The 17,224-nt window shown below is 46.5% G+C and overlaps 1 protein-coding gene across 6 annotated transcripts in view; it reads right to left on the minus strand.

Moving 5' to 3' along the window:
* The window catches only part of TNIK (TRAF2 and NCK interacting kinase), a 157,182-nt gene that overhangs the window by 19,929 nt on the left and 120,029 nt on the right, over window positions 1–17,224 (minus strand). For 4 of the 6 annotated variants that reach the window (XM_080604216.1, XM_080604217.1, XM_080604215.1 and 1 more), the window contains 5 exons: window positions 13,918–14,082; window positions 11,827–12,066; window positions 9,486–9,592; window positions 6,374–6,537; window positions 4,957–5,054 (listed from right to left, as the gene is read on the minus strand). In XM_080604216.1, the coding sequence (XP_080460342.1) occupies window positions 4,957–5,054; window positions 6,374–6,537; window positions 9,486–9,592; window positions 11,827–12,066; window positions 13,918–14,082 (774 nt within the window). Of the gene's footprint in view, window positions 1–987; window positions 997–4,206; window positions 4,231–4,956; window positions 5,055–6,373; window positions 6,538–9,485; window positions 9,593–11,826; window positions 12,067–13,917; window positions 14,083–17,224 lie in introns of all 6 variants that reach the window. The other 2 variants (XM_080604220.1, XM_080604219.1) reach the window with 2 other exon arrangements.

Raw genomic sequence — 17,224 nt, forward strand, 5'->3', positions numbered from 1 at the left:
AAAAGCCAATGCTAACAGCACGAGCAACGAGAAATAGCTTTACAGAGTCATTACAAACATGAGACAAATGTAAGACAATGTTTGTAGCATGTAGCATTTATTAAACAAAACAAAACTGATTTATGCTCACTGAAAAATCAATAGCCAACCTGTTCTTTTTCTGTTTGGAATGCGTATGTGCATATATATACACACACTTATATGTATATACACGACAAAATTATATTTGTTGGAAAAGGTGAAGTTCAGTCACCATCATAGTAAACTGGAAAACAACATCATTTCAAAGATTGGCTTGGAGAATTTCTCCTGCAGGGTTTTCTCCTCTTTCAAACTTCTCAAAGAGAGCCCAGAATTGTATTTATTCTGTAATAAATGCATTTGGGAAGGAAGCAATGACAGCATCTCCCATGGAGTGGTGCAATCCCCAAGTCAAGAGCTGCTTCAGTGAGGAGTCTCCGCTGTCAGGTGGCTGCCGAGAGGCAGTGAGGAGCACCCAGGAGAGGTGCCTGGCTCACTGCAGCGCCCTGCTCAGCGAGACTTCTGAGTCATTGCTCTGAGTCAGCCACGCGATCGAAAAAATAAAATAAAAATGAAATCGTTAAAAGAAAAAAAAAAATCCCTCAGCGGGAACCATTAAGCACTTTATGTGAAATGTGACAGCCTACAAGCTAGGGGGAAAAAGCCTTGAAACAAGAAAAAGATGGGAGCAGTCCCAAAACCTAGCAATAATTTTTCAGTTTACCATGACTTTGATGAGGCCTTAGACCCGACAGTCATAGAAAATAGACACTGCTATTTAAAAACAAGGAACATTGCAGGCACCGTGTAGAAAATAGACTTTTTGTTATCTTACATGCTTTTATAGCAATGCAGGGGGAAGCAGTAGGGCAAAAAAGCATGAGAGCTCTAATTAGAATGGGTTAGAGTACTCTGTTGCACAAAACATGCACATGACGAACAAAGCATCGCAATTGTCAGTCTTACCATTTCTCCCTATATTAGTGACCGAGGTAGCCATCAGTGCATTCGGTCAGAGATAAAGGATTAGGGAGAAAGAAACTCATTGAAAAAAGCTAAATTCCACAATCGTCTTATGGCCACACTCTCTCTTTACTGCACGCCACGCATTTCCAGTTTACCGTTCCAGCAGGGCGATTACGGCAACATTAATTACGGTTGCAAAGTCAGTTCTTAAAATCTATCCCGTCGACACGTGAAGAAAATGATGAAAAATGCTACTGCTGAGATGGAAACCTAGCATATTTTTAGCCACGAATCGGTAATATTTTGCAAGCAATTTGTACTGTGGTTATTGGCTAATCTCGAGGACATAACAAGCTCGTTGTGTCACTCGGATTAGACTCTAAAATGAAGCGCTTGTTGCTTCAAGTGGAGTAATCATTTATCCCCAGTTCCACACAAATCAAACAAAATACTTTATTGACATTTACATCTGCCCTCAAGCCGCACCGAGTTGGGTCTGCGGAAATGAGGAGCGCTCAGAACCGATCCGTCACATCAACGACACGGCACCGCAGGGGGGTCCCCGCTGCCGGCGCTGTGCCGGCACTGTGCCGGAGCGCCGCACCTTCTGCTCCCAGCTCTGCCCTGACCTGCTCTGGGCACTCATGGCCACGAGGCCCCGGGAACCCAGAGCAGGTTTTGGCTGTTTTAAGAATATTAATTATAAAATTATAAAATTAAGGTGTGCTTCAAAGTCCAATGATGTAGAGGAGAGACTCCCGTGGATGTCAGAAAGCTTTGCAATCGTGATTGCAAATATTAGCATGTGAAAAGAGGCTAGTTAAAAAATTAGGAATAACCTATGCTTCAGAGCAGATGCCCGTGAAAGATATTACATATCCCTCTCCAAATCCAAACGCTCTCTGTAACTCTAAGGAAAGGCTCTTTATCATGATTAAAGAGAGAATGTGGTGCGTACAGAGTTTATTATTATGCCAACATGTTGGGATTGAAATACAGTCAAACCTGCAGGTAGGACAACTAATTACTTTAATTAATGCTGTAGCAGTTTCTAGGATATGATTGTCTCTTTTCTTAAGTAAGAATCAGTGAAAATTTCAACAGCTTAACAATGCTCTCTGCTTAGAGTACAAAATATGCTCTCATATATTGAGCACTTCCCTTTGATTTGGATTAAAGCCTTCACCAGTTTAAAAAGGACTTTAAGGGAAGGCTGCGTAAGAGCCTCTTAAAATTGCAATTGAACCTGTGGCGTTACAGGACTAGCACAAAATCCTTCCTAGTCACAGGGATGGACCATGAAAACTACCTTGTTTTTGCACCTTCCATTGCTAACGTGTTTGAAGGCACGATGTGCATAGAGGCAGCTCTCCCTGCCCATGCAAGGGACGGTGGTGCACCCCAAAAATGTCTGCAAACCACCTCGGGCTGCTCACAAGGCCTGGGCATGGCAGAGCGTGGATTTAGGGATGTCCTCCAGATGTCTCTGCCCAATGCAGACCTTGCCACTAAACCGAGTGAGATTGCTCGGAGAGAAAGGCTCCAATTCGGCAGCACTGTGACGACTGCAGTGCCTCACACCAAGCCTGCCACTTCTGCGGGGCTGAAAAACACGGGCGTGCTGAAATCCTGCCACCAGGGTGACGAACGACCATACCCTATCAGCCCAACTTGGTCATCGCTAGGAGATAGCCAAATATTTTAAAAATCAGCTTAATTAGTTTTTAATAACTAATTTGGAAGTTATAATAGCAACAGTACTCCCAGACGATATCATCAGATAACTCACGGCTCCTAGTTAAGGCTTTGCCGCAGGACGGTTAATGCTTTGATGCTATCATGTTCCCGGATAATGAGCACTTTGTAGGATTAAACGGCTCGACTGTGTTGCTCTTGGACCAAAAACCATCTGACAACCAGAAAGCACTATGTAGCTCCACACGTGTTTGGAATGTTGTTATTGAAGGTGGCATAATACGTAAGTTAAAAGTATCAGTGCTCTTTAATTATGTTTAATTGCCAAGATGTCTTTAGATTTAATATTTGCTGGAATCAAGTTAGATTGGTTTCCAAAATCACATAGCTCATTTAGCTTGAATTTAGCATGCATGTTGCCTCTCTTCAGACACTGATTTACGTGCTTTTTTCTTAACAAAGCACCTCATTAAACACAAAGCATCGGTCATGTTGTATCCAAAAGAACAAGTTAACTAACCAGCACGCTGCCTCTCCCCTTTCCTATCTTCTATTTACTCTTTTTAAAGGAAAGAGCAGGCTGCTGCTACCAGTGCTTTCAAGGGCACCCCTCCACCTCCTACCACTATTTTTAAACACAAAGAAGAGAACCTCGACATGGTAAAAATGAAGAAAATGCCCCAAACACTGCCCAGGGGCTGGCGAGCACCCTGTGCAGGCGGTACCAGCTTGCTCTGCGTTCAGTCTCGCTGAACGTGGTGGAGGAGAGAGGAGGAGCGAGCTGAGCGAACCCGGCAGGAGCTGGTCCCAGCAAGCAAGGCAGCAATTTGGGGTAGCGAAGTGTGTTGCTGTGTGCAGCCTGGGTAATTATGAATGTCCTTGCCTATCCTGTTTTTAGTAAACACATTCACCTACAGTGGCTGGATACCACCTACGCTGCAGGGAGAGATTCCCAGCCGGTATAAACCAAGGCAGCTCTGCTGGCTGTCTCGATAGAGCTGATGGTCTGCCTTGTAACAATGAATTAATCACCATATTCACTGCTCTGTTTTCCTCTACTTGCCAAGTGCCCTAAATTGCGTTTCAAATCTAGCTCGATCTGCCCACTGAAATCAATGGGCTCCTGTGGGCTGCAGCTGGGAGCAGAATCTGATGTGCAGTTCAGTCTGTCTGGATCACCTCCGCTGACCCAAGAAAACTCTGCTCTTGGTCTTTCTCTTTAAAAACGCAGAACAACAGTAATAGGAGTTGCTCTGCGTGTGAATGTTAATGCACATCTTGCCAGGGCCCCCACACGTGGTCTGCCAGTGGGTTTCACGCAGCCCGTGGGCAAGCCGAAGGTACTGCCAGTGCCACTTCCCTCCCCGCAGGCAGGCTCACTGTGCCGAAACACAATCTCCAATCTGACCCGGGATTGCATTATCACCTTTTTCAATGGCAGCACCAAGAAAACCCAGTTTGATATTAAGCACTAGCTAGTTAACCTCACATTGGCATGACCCGCTGAGAAAAGATATCACTAACCTCATCTATAGCTTTCTTATAGCTCTGTGGGTAAGGGAAGATTAATCAGCATCAGAGGAAACAGATCAGGACAGGAAAAAGCCAGAGGAAGGGCAAGCAGGTTAGAAATAAAATTAGAATTGTTAGCTCAACGCTGTGGAGTGTAAAGAGAAAACAACATCAACAAAATATTAATACAGATTAAAAAAGAGAAGCAGTGGAAATTCATTTCGTTATTAGGTCGACTCTGCAGTTTTAAAGTACAAGTATCAACAACGTTAAATCAGAAAGAAACACTTCGGATGAGATTTTGTTGGGCCTTTGCTAACAGTAGTAACACATGAGTGTACAGACACCACCACCCAGCTGGTGTGCAGGCTGTGAAGGCTCTCAGGGCTGGTCACCCAGCCTTCCCGACCAGGAGCATCCCTGCGGGCCGCTGCAGGGGCACCATGCAGTACGGAACACAACAATGTGCCACGGGCAAACACCGGGCCCAGTCTAGCAAAGCGCTTAAGCATCTGCTGTATTTGAAATCACAGGCTTAAGTGCTTTCCCCTAGACCTGGGCTCCTGATCAAACTCATGCACTCTCTTAAGCATTCAAACCTCCCACAGGCTCTTGTCATACCGCCACTTCTGAGTCTCTCAGCTGGAGGAGCAGTGGTACTAGCCTCTTTTTTTGGGGTCCCCACGGCTGTGCTACTGCACCGGATGGACACCTGGCCCACCCGGCTGGCAACATTCCCGCAGGAAATAATTTAAGACTCACAGCAGGTCGGCTTGGTCGCGTCACATCTCTGTTGTCTTCTTGCTTGATCTTAGGGGGCTCGTGGGAGAGCACGGGTGACCCTTCGGGTTTGACGTTCCCTGGGCAAAAGGGAAACAGAGAGAGGGGGAAATTAAAACTCTGTCAAGGATACGAAGGGTGTGCACCGTCCACAGCCACCTCTGCCAAGCGCGGGTTGGCTTGGGGAAGTGCCTGCTACCAGCACCACTCCCAGCCCCTCGCGATGGGTGGGCAGAGGGAGCTCCATCACCCTCCTGCCCGCACAAGCAATGCCTGTTACAAGCAGGAAGACCCTGGCAAAACTAGAAAAGGATGTCTAGAGCCTGCATGCCTTGCAAATTGGCACTTTGTGTCTAACTAATAAAGTTTCGCTATGTTTTGCTTCTGTTGTCTTGAAAAATCCTCCTGCTGCTCTCTGCCTGGCTGTCACTGCAACAAGTCTCCCTCCATACAGCAAGGGAAGCTACAGCCCAGCCCAGCCCAGCCTGCTCCCAGCATTCCTGCCTTTCTTCTTTCTACAAAGAAAACAAATTCACTCTGCAAAAAACAGGGCGTGTTATAAATTATGAACTCTGCAGCACCTGACATTGCTAGGACATTATTTGTCACAGGATTCCTCATTAGTAAAAGCAAAAACAAACAGAAAAAGACAATTGGTGATAAATTACTTTTCCTGACTACCTAAAGAAGTGATTATTTCAACAACAGACATGTCATCTTACAGTCAAGTCATAAAAAATTCAAAGCATGGATGCCACATTTGTTTTAATGTGTTTCAGTTCTGTGAATTTATATTCCCGAGCTGTGACAAAATGCAGATAAACGGGCTGTCTGGGCTTTAGCAGCTCCAGCTGCGATTAAACCAGGGAACAGAAAATCTTGAAGAATGGCTCTGTGATGATAGGAAACAACCCAGCTAGGAGCATAAACTCAGTGTAAACCTGGTTCCCCTTTGAAAGCATTTTTGAGAAAGCTGCTTACAGGCTAATTCATTCCTCTGCTCCCATCTTGTGCTTTGCACAAAAATGAAGATTAAAAAAAAAAAAAAACACAACAAAACCAGAAAGATACACCCACCCAGGGTGGAAGCACAATCCCAAGAAACTGGCATAGATGTCAGCTTGGGTCAGTGAAGACAGAAAGCTGGTATTCTTGTTTTTCATCCTGCAGCATAACCCCCGTCTCCTTTTGTACACATTACTTGGCACTGCAGTATTTCAGCAGAGCACAGGAGCCGACTGTGCTGCCAGGGGCATGCAGCAGAGCCTTCAGCAGGCTCCAGGCAGAAGGCAGTGCTGGCATCTCTGTTTTTCAGGGGGCAAGTCGGTCTCTCAAGTACATCAGAAGTGATGAATCCTTTGCTTTATAAAGGGACATCTTACAGCAAAAGCCACCTCACCTCTGACTCTGTTGCGCTCGCTGGAGCCAGCCTGGGAGCCTGGCTGGGAGCCGCCCTGGGAGCTGGGCTGGGAGCTGGGGGTGCTGGAGCTGGAGGAGCTGCCGCTGCTGGTCCTCTGCAGCGGGCTCTCGATGATGGGCTCCGTCCTCCTCAGGTCCGGGTTGCTGTGGGAGCACAAAGAGAACCACCATCAGCTGAGGCCACAGGGGCTTCAGGGCTTTCCCAACTGACGGACAGTTGCACGGTAAGAAGACACCTCTTCTGATGGGGAAGACAGGGCTGAAGTCTTCTCCTCAGAAGCCACTGATCCTGCAAGCCTTACTGAAATCCAGGGGAGCTGAGAGACTACGCAGAATTAGGCACCCAACATCTTCATGGGGCTGGACAACAGCCATGAAGAAAAGATGGCTAGAGCAATTTTATTCTCTTCTTTTGCCAGATTTGGCAAAAATGAAAAGATTCTTTGCTTGGAACTCCCTTTCAGCCTGCAGACGTACAATGCTGGAGTTATCTGAATTAACCACCAATATTCATTATAACATCAGGAAGCTGCAAATTGCTGCTAGCCAGAGAAATATTTATTGTGAAGAACGTATCTCAAATTTGCAACAAGGCTGCAGATTACTTTTGCCACTTATTCACACTTGCCAATTTTCATGGCTTCACTTCAAACTTGCATAAGTTATCCACTTCAGGCATTTTGCTCCTTGATTTCTTTCCCCCCTGTGAACACACAGAAGTCTAGAATAAAAAGCGTCCTTGATACACAAAGAGTGACTAATATCTCTCAGGGTATCAGATGCCCTTAGGAAGCTAATTCTTACTTGGCACTGAGATGACATCAGAAGACATGCTCACGCAGAGTTATGCAACTTGTTTTTCTATAGTATTCCTGTTAAGTGATCTTATAATTCAAAGTCCTGTTAAAGATGTATAGAAAATGTTCTCCAGCAAGCCTAATTAGGACCACGTGTACATAAAGATCACACTGTATTGCTGCCACAATGCATAATGCCTTTGCAATCAGAGGCACCGAACGTTAAGGACAAGGTGTGTGCTGTGTGCACAGTGCATCACTCAGACCTGTTCACAGAATGACCAGAATGGGGCAAATTTGTGCAATGCCCCGTTGCCATTACTGGGTTGTTGGCAAAATTGTTTGGACGTTGTCTGGCATTAATATTATATAAAATCACTACCTAGTGTTATCTTCCATTGACACAGGCAGGTACTAAAATGATTAGAGCAAGGCAGTAGCGATCCGTGCCTGGAAATATCCCCCCAGTTGTTCCAATTGGGTAACATATAAAGAATATTTTTAATACATTTACATTTGTGCATGGGAGGAATTAAGCGCAAATAGAAGAGGTATTTTAAAAAGAAAATTGGAGAAATGGTACATTAGTGTGAGAGAAATGAAATGTGAAATCATTTCACCGACTACTTAGTTTAATGGAGAGGGCAGCATCCTAATCATTTTCAATTTTCATCAAACTGAAGGCTTCCAGCTCATGCTGTACAGCTGACGTGTCCTTCGCTAAATTAACTCATGAAAAAATGTATTTTAAAACTTTGGCAACTAATGTATTTACCTGTACTGACTAGGACTGGGAGATTGAGGGAAACATTAGGTGACCTTCAGCTTGAATCCCGCAGTCTCGCGCTATCCCTTTTACTTTCAATACCATTACATACTAGGACTATGCAGGCCAGTATCACGCCACATTTTAAATTGTCCTTCAGGCTGCAGCTAATTAAAAGAACAACATTTTCAAGAATTCAAAATGCTTCAGCCTTGAGCAATAGATGATGAACAAAAATCTGTGACATGAATGTTTTTTTCTTTACTTTAAGAAAAGAACAACAAAAAAGATGCTTTCTCCTTCTGTTAGCCCTGCCAGCTACGTTAAGTTGATGCCTGCTGTACCCAAGTTTGCTGAGGCACAATGTGGGTTTTGAGCTGGAAAGAAAGACATATGCTGAGAACTGGTTACAGTGAACAGCATATGGCAACAGCCATCCCCGTGTCTGCTTCCTGACCTCACCCTAACAGGACAAGACAGGAAGAAGAAATCAAAGAGCTCCATCACGCAAGGCTACATGCAACACGTTTATCCTGAGATTCTCCTGTTTGATGTTTAGAGATTTGCCTACGCCACTTTGCAAATCACAGACAAGCTCTTGCATGACTAAGCCATGTTTTTTCGATCCCATTCTGAGCAGAGCCTCTTAACTTCCCTGCTCATTTTCAACATGTCAGGGACAGCTCTGCCATGGGCTTCCCTAACGCACAGGGAAGAGGTCAGGCTGCTGCTGCAGTGCAGCATCCTGCCTCAAACTGTGAGTGTGACCCCAGGGAATGCACTCACACACAAAAACATACCTGAGCTAAACCTGGTGATGGTAAGAGGAAGAGGGGAAGAAGCTTCAGTGTCATTACTTCTCTCTCATTCCCAGTCACATTTTAACATCACTAGCATGGGAAATGGGAAAGGCCTTGGTCCCAGGAGGCCAAAAGGAATTTAGTCCTTGATACACACCTAGGGAAGAACTGGCTCTCACCAAGCTGTACCAGTGCCTGTCCCCCTGCACACTCCTTGGAAAATTTTCCTATCTGGAAAAGCTGAGTAGGAGGAAATTTGTGGTACGTACCACTGAGATCTCCCCACCAGCTTACAACTGCACAAGTCTCTTTACAAGCAAAAGGTGATTTCTGGAGAGCCCGGACCTGCTTTCACTAAAGAGAATGGCCAAATTCCTGTTTGACCCCACAGCAACAGACACAGCATCCAGCTACAAACCCTACAATGCCTAGGAACATCTTAAGGCCAGCTCAAAGGGAGCGGTATCTCTGGGACTCCACACACTCACAGCCTCTGGTGCTGACACAAAATACTAATGAATGCAAACCCAGCTCTCCACGGCTACAACAAAAGCATTGCAGAACTCTTGTTTTACACTAGCTGGCAAAGGGAGAGCTGAAACCCAGCCATGCTGCAGGCACCCTACCAGCCCAGTGGGACCTGCTCAGGCTCCCGGCCAGGTGATGCCAGGAGGAACGCGGGCAGTTTTATGCCAGGATCACTGCTGCCACCACACGTGGTGTTCCTACCTTGCCCGGATGGGCTGCGAGCCCAGCCTGGGTCCCAGGGCGCTGCCGTTGCCCGGGGAGTTCTTCCTCGCCAGCGCCGGGGATATGGAAGTGGTTCGTTGAGGCACCTGGAAGGAACGGAGACATTCACCATCACCCACACATCTGAGAGACCGGCCTTTGGCAGTTCCATAAGCTCTGATTTATAACCGATTTCCCGCTGAGAGATGCAATGTTTACGGCAATTATAAAATACCAAGCTCTCGGCTTTGACAAGGCACAGGCTGAGCCAGAAGGGAGCAATGAGCACCGCAGCCCTGCTGCCCCCCGTCAACTGACTTCTCTAAATGTTGAACATACGTGTGCACATCTAACAAAACCCAGAAATGGCACTTTTAAGGTAAAACTCAGAACGAAGTGCATCTCAGAAGCCATGGTGGAGGTTTTAGAGTCTCTAGTTCAGACATGACACACACCATCAGAGAGAAAGTGTTGGCTGCTGGACAAACAAGAGGATTGGTAGCAGAAAGGTCCAAACGGAGCCACCTGAGGCTCTCATTCAAACCATGTAACCTGTTTTGAGCTGAGCCAAGCCTGCTGGTTGCCAGATGCTCCAGGCAGGACAGCTCACAGCAAATGAACCTTCCAGAAACCCAAACCACAGCCTACATTTGCTACAGCATGTAAACCCAGGCACATGGGGCCAGGCCACCAATCCCCACGCCTGGAAGCTCAGACATCGCTGCAGCACCACGTGGAAAATCAGCCAGCACCGGAGGCTGGCGTGGGAGGCACGGCGATACTCACCGTGCAACACCAGCCATCAACGAGGCCAAGGGCTCGGCAAAAAGGATTAGGCATTTTTTTGGAGGACAGACACACAGTAACGTTAGACAAGGTTAAAAGGTTTAGGGAGAGAGGAGCTTTGTATTGTGCAGCACAGCCAGCTGCAGTTGATCTCACTAAAAAGCCGTCTCCCCTCTGGGCAGGTTACTCGGCAGTCAGGACCCCCGCAGTTTCCGTTACCTTCCTCTGAAGCATCCAGTCCCAAACACTGGCAGAAACAAGACCCCAGACCACAGAGAAAGCTGGCCCCATCTCACACGGCAATCCTTTTGTTCCCGGTTAGAAACGCATCGACGTTGTTTCAGTCAGTAAAACGTGAAGTCAGACTCCTCATGTGCACGACTGCCAACACGCCAGCCCTAAGCGTGAAACACCCTTCGAGGTGGGGACCTTCCCACAGCCCGTACCTTCCTCAGCTCAGGGGGAAATTCCGTGTGGTGTCAGAAACACCCTCCTCGCAAGGACCAGGTGCTGCGGTCCCACTCACTAGCACATTACTTTTAATTAGAAGAGATGCCGTTCTTGGAAGACTCAGTGCAAAAGCAGCACCACACACTGCTGTTTTCGATCTAGCCAGTCTTAAACTGCAAGAGACTTTTCAAAATTAGGTTAAAGACCTCAGCCACCCTTCTGCACTACTGAGGAGCAAAGCATGCAAACAACTGCTGGAGCTGTCAGCTTGCTTCTCTGAGCTCAGCACTGATGCACCTTAACCCTTGGTGGCAGACAGAATGGGAATATCACTACCATCAAGCGACACACCACAATGGGTCCCCTGCACAGAGAGGCTTACCTGGTAGCTGGTATTTTTCTCTTAAAAAATGCAAGCTGCTTGCTTGTTAACGCACAGAAAAACTGCCTCTCAATCGCAGACAAATATTATCTGCCTCACTGTAACTAATCAATTTGTAATAATTTTTGTCTCTCGAAAAATCCTCCCAGGCTGAGAGCTGATTAGCTATGAGGGGCATTTTAATGGCCAAGTTATAATTCATCCAAACTGGAGGTGTATAAACAATGCAATTGAAATACTGGTCCAGGAGAGTCTTAATTAAAGAGGTACTGCCAGATGCTGCCATAATGTCAATGAAGGTATAGAGCTGCTGGAGCCCTTACAAGTCTTCCATCAAATATTGATTGCAACTGGAGGCACGAAACTGAACTAAAAGAACACGTCTTATTATGACAAATTTTATGTTCCTATAATTCTATTTAAACAGAAGGTTGTTTTTTTTTTTTCCTAAGGAAAGGAGAAATTGATTTGTTTTGGCCTCTGTCCGGCCTCGAGAACCTTCTTTGCTGGAGGGCAACACTGTTTTGCAGCGCTGCGCATGCACCCAGAAGCTGCTCCCAGGGTTGGTACTCGCCATGGAGCCATGGGGACACGCTTGGCCAGAGGTGCTGAGCACAGAGCAGGAGGAGAGAAGCAAAGAGGACCGGTGTCGGCCCCGTCCTACGGGGACCAGCTCTGGGGTTGCCTCTTTGACGTGCTGAAAGCGAGGAGCGATAGTGTTACCTTTGGTGGAATGTCTTCCTCCTGCCGTAACCAAGAACTTCGGTCAAACTTTTCAATGCGAGGGGGCAGAGGAGGGTTTTCTGATGTGGGGTCCGAGTTCTGCCTTGGCATCTCAGTGCGGTGAGAGGTCACCGTCAGAGCCTCCTGAAACCCAGCCATCCCCTTTGCAGGCTGTTCATGCAGTGACTGAGACCCAGACAAGGAGCTTCCTTGGGATTTCACAGTGACCAGATGTGGAATCTAAGCACCAAGTCAAAACAGAACTATCAGTACAAAATGGAAAAAAGTGAATCAAAAAAAATTTTAAAAATTTGATTTTTAGAAAAAAAAACTGATTAGCACTTTGGATGCATTAAAAGCCCCCTTGTTTTGAGATCAGCACTGCCTTGGTTTCAGGAACTTCTGACTTGTATCACTTCAACGCAAGATCGATTAAAAATCATGCTCACACAGCTCAGAACTTTAAAATCAAGCAATGCTGCAGTCAGAGCCACGTTTCAAGTTCTGACCATCTCTACACAGGCACTGTGATACGGCATTTACTCACAGCAACACCGAAGGAGTGAGGGCAGGGTGCCCCCTGGCCAGCTCACGCACACACCCCGTGCACCCGAGGCTGTGCCCGCCATGCGCTCAATGTCAAGCTCCTATACCTGTAACTCTACGGTTGTGCTGATGATGTTTGGCATGGAATTTCCTTGTTAAAAATAATAATTAAAAAAAAGAAACAATAATAAATAATAATTAAAAAAAATCTTCAGCAATTCTGAGGCATAGATGGCTTAAAAAAATATCTTGAAGCATGAGTTTCTACAGGTCTAGGAACCCTTAGATCAGTTCTACAGATCTAAGGCTTATGAGTGAAAGGAATGCTGACATTTCCTTTGGACAATCTGAAAAATCCACAAAATTGGAGTTCATGAAATCAGAGCTTCTTCTGAGAACCCTACAGTGACCCTCTCCTTGATACAGCAGTTGTAATTTTTACTTCAGAGAAGACATTACATTTCTACGTATATTTCTATTTATACGTGGGCGTGCATACACGTATATATTTACATGCCTGAGTTTCAAGCAGCTTTTTCATTAGTATTTTATTGTCAAACAAAAGCCTTTATAGCTGTTGACAATATAGGTCACCAAAAAGGCCGTTGAAAAAAAAATTCAAACTTAAAAAGAAATCAGGAAATGTTTGGTCCATCAGAGACATTACTGCGATGTCTGTGAAGTGGGGTTTTATCCACTTCCCAATGGCTATGATGCACACACAGTGCACATACATTGGGAAAAAAGAGCTGTAAGGGCTCTCCAGTAGGTATTTTGTTTAAAGTTGGTGTTGTCCTGCTGATCTACAGGGGCACATACCACATGTGGATGGCACTTAATGGACACATTTTCCTATAGAAAGCCCACCTGGATGTGGAGCAAAGGCTCTGTACTTCCTGAAATGCCTGCTTGAGTCTGCAGATCTGCAGGAGCACTTCCAGTGGCTGACCCAGAGCCAGCACTGATGCTCCAAAAACATTCTGTGGAAGCCTACTTACAGACCTTGTGACTGGGGGTCACTTTTAAATAACGATTCCCCTCCTCTGTGACGGTCATGGTGATCTATGCCTTCTCCAGATGTGTTTGTGACTGATGTTAACTCAATGGAAAACCAAAACAAAACCTTGAATTAAAGTGACAAAGAAAGCAAAACCTCTTTCTGATGATCCCCAGCATCAAAGTGTCCCAGGTCTTTTGTCCCAGACACTGGGGTTTTAGTCCTTTAATAAAACAGATCCTAAGAGGAGGAGAGCGACTGCTGCACTGGACCAGACCAGCAGTTCCTCTCGGTCCTCCAGCTTGTTTCTGGCAGTAACTAGTACCTGATGCTTCAAAGGAAGGTATAAACCAGCATGATGTTTCTAACACATGGAGGTGATAGGAGGAACCCACTCATGAATGTAGATGCTGCTCTTACAGATATGCTTAAGGCTGAGAAACCACGGAGCAAGACACTATTTTAATCCAAGGCTTTTCCTTTTACCTGTCCAGCACCCCCAGCATCCTGGGTGCTGTGCGGATGCCTGCTGGGGGAAGCACCATTACCTGTGGGTCCACGGGTCTGAGCAGGGGTGGGGTCCGGGCTGGCTGCACGCTGCTAATACTAAAGGACTCTGATCGAGGAGGCAGGTTGGGGTCAGAAATCCTGTTGGCCACCTTGTGTGGCATCGCCGGGGAGCTCTGACGGTTGAGTCGGGAGCGCTCCTCCACCTGCGGCACGAGAGGAGGAGAGTGGGTCACCCTGCAGAGCCACCCGCCCTCGCTTCCAGGGAGAGGATGCTTTCCTGCTTATTTGCTGAATTCTGGTTTCATGGTTTATATGAAAACCCCAGCTTTGATTTGAACAGCATGGCTGTACAGGGTACTGCGAGTTTTGAACGGGCACAAGAGGGGTCCCTGCAGCCCTGCCACATTCACCAGAAGCTGAACGCAGCTCAGCTTCCAGAGACCTCTGCTGTAAGCAAACAATACCATTAGGAAACCTACAAGGAACCTCCAGCTTCTAAAGGATAAGAAAGCCCCGTAAAGAGACATTTCTAATTGAAAACCAAGGTATGCAAACATACAGGGAGCTCTTTTCTCTTCAGATGTTTCAGGGTGTTGTATGACTAGGGAATCCTCGTTACCCAGCATTGTGCAATAAATGCATTTTAAAGACTCCAGCAGGACTACTTGTATTTTTTAAGTGCATAATTCATTTCAGAATATGAAATGGAAAAATAAAGCTCCAAGAAAAGGCAGCATGCCTCAGAGAGGTGTTTCTAGGAGATCATTTTAGAGAAGAAGCTCTTGCTTCTTCACAAATGTGTCTTTAAGCAAGGGGACCCTTTTCCCTCACCACCATACACACCACAAGGAGTGCTTTTGTTTGATCTGAATAAAAGAATAAACATGGCAGCCAGGAAATGGCTGCCTTTGATCTAGATTTAGTGAGTCTGGCATCTTGTCATGTACAGAAGGAAAAAAACAACCCTCTATTACTGATACAGAAATAAAAACAAAGCCCACTGCCTTCAGTTAATCTTGATGGAAATTGAGTGGTTTCAGGTAGCCCAGATATACACGCAATCTGGGCACCACTGCAATTAGACTGTATGCATTGGTATTCATACAGCATACACTATGCAGAATTTTTTGATATCTCAACTAGAAATCTGACATATATTTTCATTTACATGTCATTAATGTGTTAAATACCCTTAGCAGGTCTTAGTTCTCCTAGTTACAATGTCATGCTGAAAAGCAAGCCATGAAACAAGTTAGCTTGGAAAGAATCACAGCTCATTGTTAAGTAAGTATTCATGAAACAAAAGAGCCATTATATTAATAAAAATGAATCTTCTCCTCTATCGGATGCCAAGCAGGAGTCAGAGAAAAATTTAGGTAGGAGATTTGTGTTACGAACTCTTTCTTTTCTAGCCCACTGTGACCAGCTGGGCAACTCTGTGTACCAAGAGGACTTCATAGCTTCCCCCGGGCACTGCCCACTGGCAGTCAGAGGCTGTGCAGAACTCAGTTCAGATGCCCACAGGAGTGGATGCAAGGACAAGCAGAAGATCAAGGTGGGAAGGAGAACTCCCTATGAACAAGGAAGCAGCTGCATGAACGCTAGGTTGCAGGCTCGGTCCAGTAATCTGCTTATCAGCCCAGCCTTGGCACGGACACCAACAGCCAAAGATGATGCCACTGACAAGGAGCAGGAGCTCCCTGGCAGGCTGCCAGGCCATAATGCGCGGCTGATTACGGAGGACTTCAAAGCCTGCGTCGGGGAGGCAGCAGGAGAGTAACGAAACGGGGATGTCTGTGTACTGGGAAGGAGACAGGCACTTGGTTTTCCCACTGCCAGCATCTCCTCGCTAGCACTTGGTTTCACCAGCACAGCAGACGATGCTCTTGGGACTCTCCGGTTGTGCTTCATGGAGCTTTACCAATTTCACCATTAAGCAGAGAGGGGAAAGAGCAACACTGTGCAGCGCAGAGCTCTGTAGGAATCCATCACTCCAGCCCCAGCCATCTCGTGTATAACTCAAGATTCCCCTCAAATGGAAAACATCCCTAGCAGCTCTTGCGCAGGTCCCAGTGGAAAGCTGCTAACGTTTTAACACATAACTTCAAAGCAAAAGAATTATAAAAGCCACGGGGACTGATGAAGGAGCTCACGTGTGCTGGCTGCTGCAGGGAACAGCCAGGCCTGTGAGGCACTGCCGAGCCCCCAGAGTGCTTTCCTGTGCTGCAGGGAACGTGTCCCCCCGCTGCTCCTTTACACATGGTCATGCATGGCACATATCTGCCCCAAACTGTCCTTCAGCTGAACGAGCTGCCAGTACTTTGTCACTGAGAAGCTGGGCCTGGTTATCTGCATCGCTTTGATCAGCAAATGCTGGTCCGCAACAGAAGAGGCAGTAATGGAGAGAGCTGCTAAATATAGTACCGCTTACAGTGCTAACGAGATGTCCCTGGCTGGATCATCAGAGGGTCCCAACACGACGTCTGGAATGGCACAGCTAGTCCTTCATTATGAGAAGGGATTCGTGTGGGTAAACAGACCGGACCTGGGGCAGCACTCAAGCTACACCCCAAGTTAACTTGCAGTGGGTAAGCCTTCCCACTCACAAGAAGGGACAGCAGATGAGGATGCGCATCCACACATGTTGGCGGGGACTATTTTGATCAGACTGTTTTGTGTGGCATAAAAAGAGAAACCCTAGAATGTGCTCCTGGGAAGCTCCGAATGATGACCTGCAGCCCAGCCCCTAACCCAGAGCTCTGCCTTCATTAGCAGGCCAGTCCCTTAACGAGGATATGGTGAGGCACGACGGCAACGTGAGTAGCCACAGTGTCACCTTCATGCTTCATCCCATGTCTGCAGGGTCTTGGAGTCATCAAAGCCAAGTTCACGTGAAGACCCGTGAGGTGGATAAATAAGTTTATAAAAGAGAAGTATGAAAAATGGAGAGGGTCAGAGCGGAAGGAGAGCTCGGATTTGGTGATCAAGCAAAGTAGCTAAATTGTGCTAAAAATGGGACCGTGTGAAGTAGATAAAGCAGGGTATGGAGGAGAGAGGAGTAGTGTGGGGGAGTTCCCAAGGGTGCTTTGTCAAGTACATCAAACTACTGCTCCCAAGAGCATAAAGATGGCACAATCATTTCTTTGAACGTTTTGTTAGAAACTGGACAGAATGGCACAGGTGAAGAATAAATGGTTTGGACAGCTAATCGGCGGAGGCTGGAGACGTTCCAGAACAACAGGAAGCCTTGTCTTTCCTAGGATTTCAGCAAAGGGTAGGAGGCTACCTTCTGACACTCTTATTTGCATTGTACAGTTCCCAACGCCCCTCTTCAAGTGGTACATC

This window comes from Anser brachyrhynchus, assembly GCF_964034855.1.
Source record: "Anser brachyrhynchus genome assembly, chromosome: 9".
Classification (NCBI taxonomy): Eukaryota; Metazoa; Chordata; class Aves; order Anseriformes; family Anatidae; genus Anser; species Anser brachyrhynchus.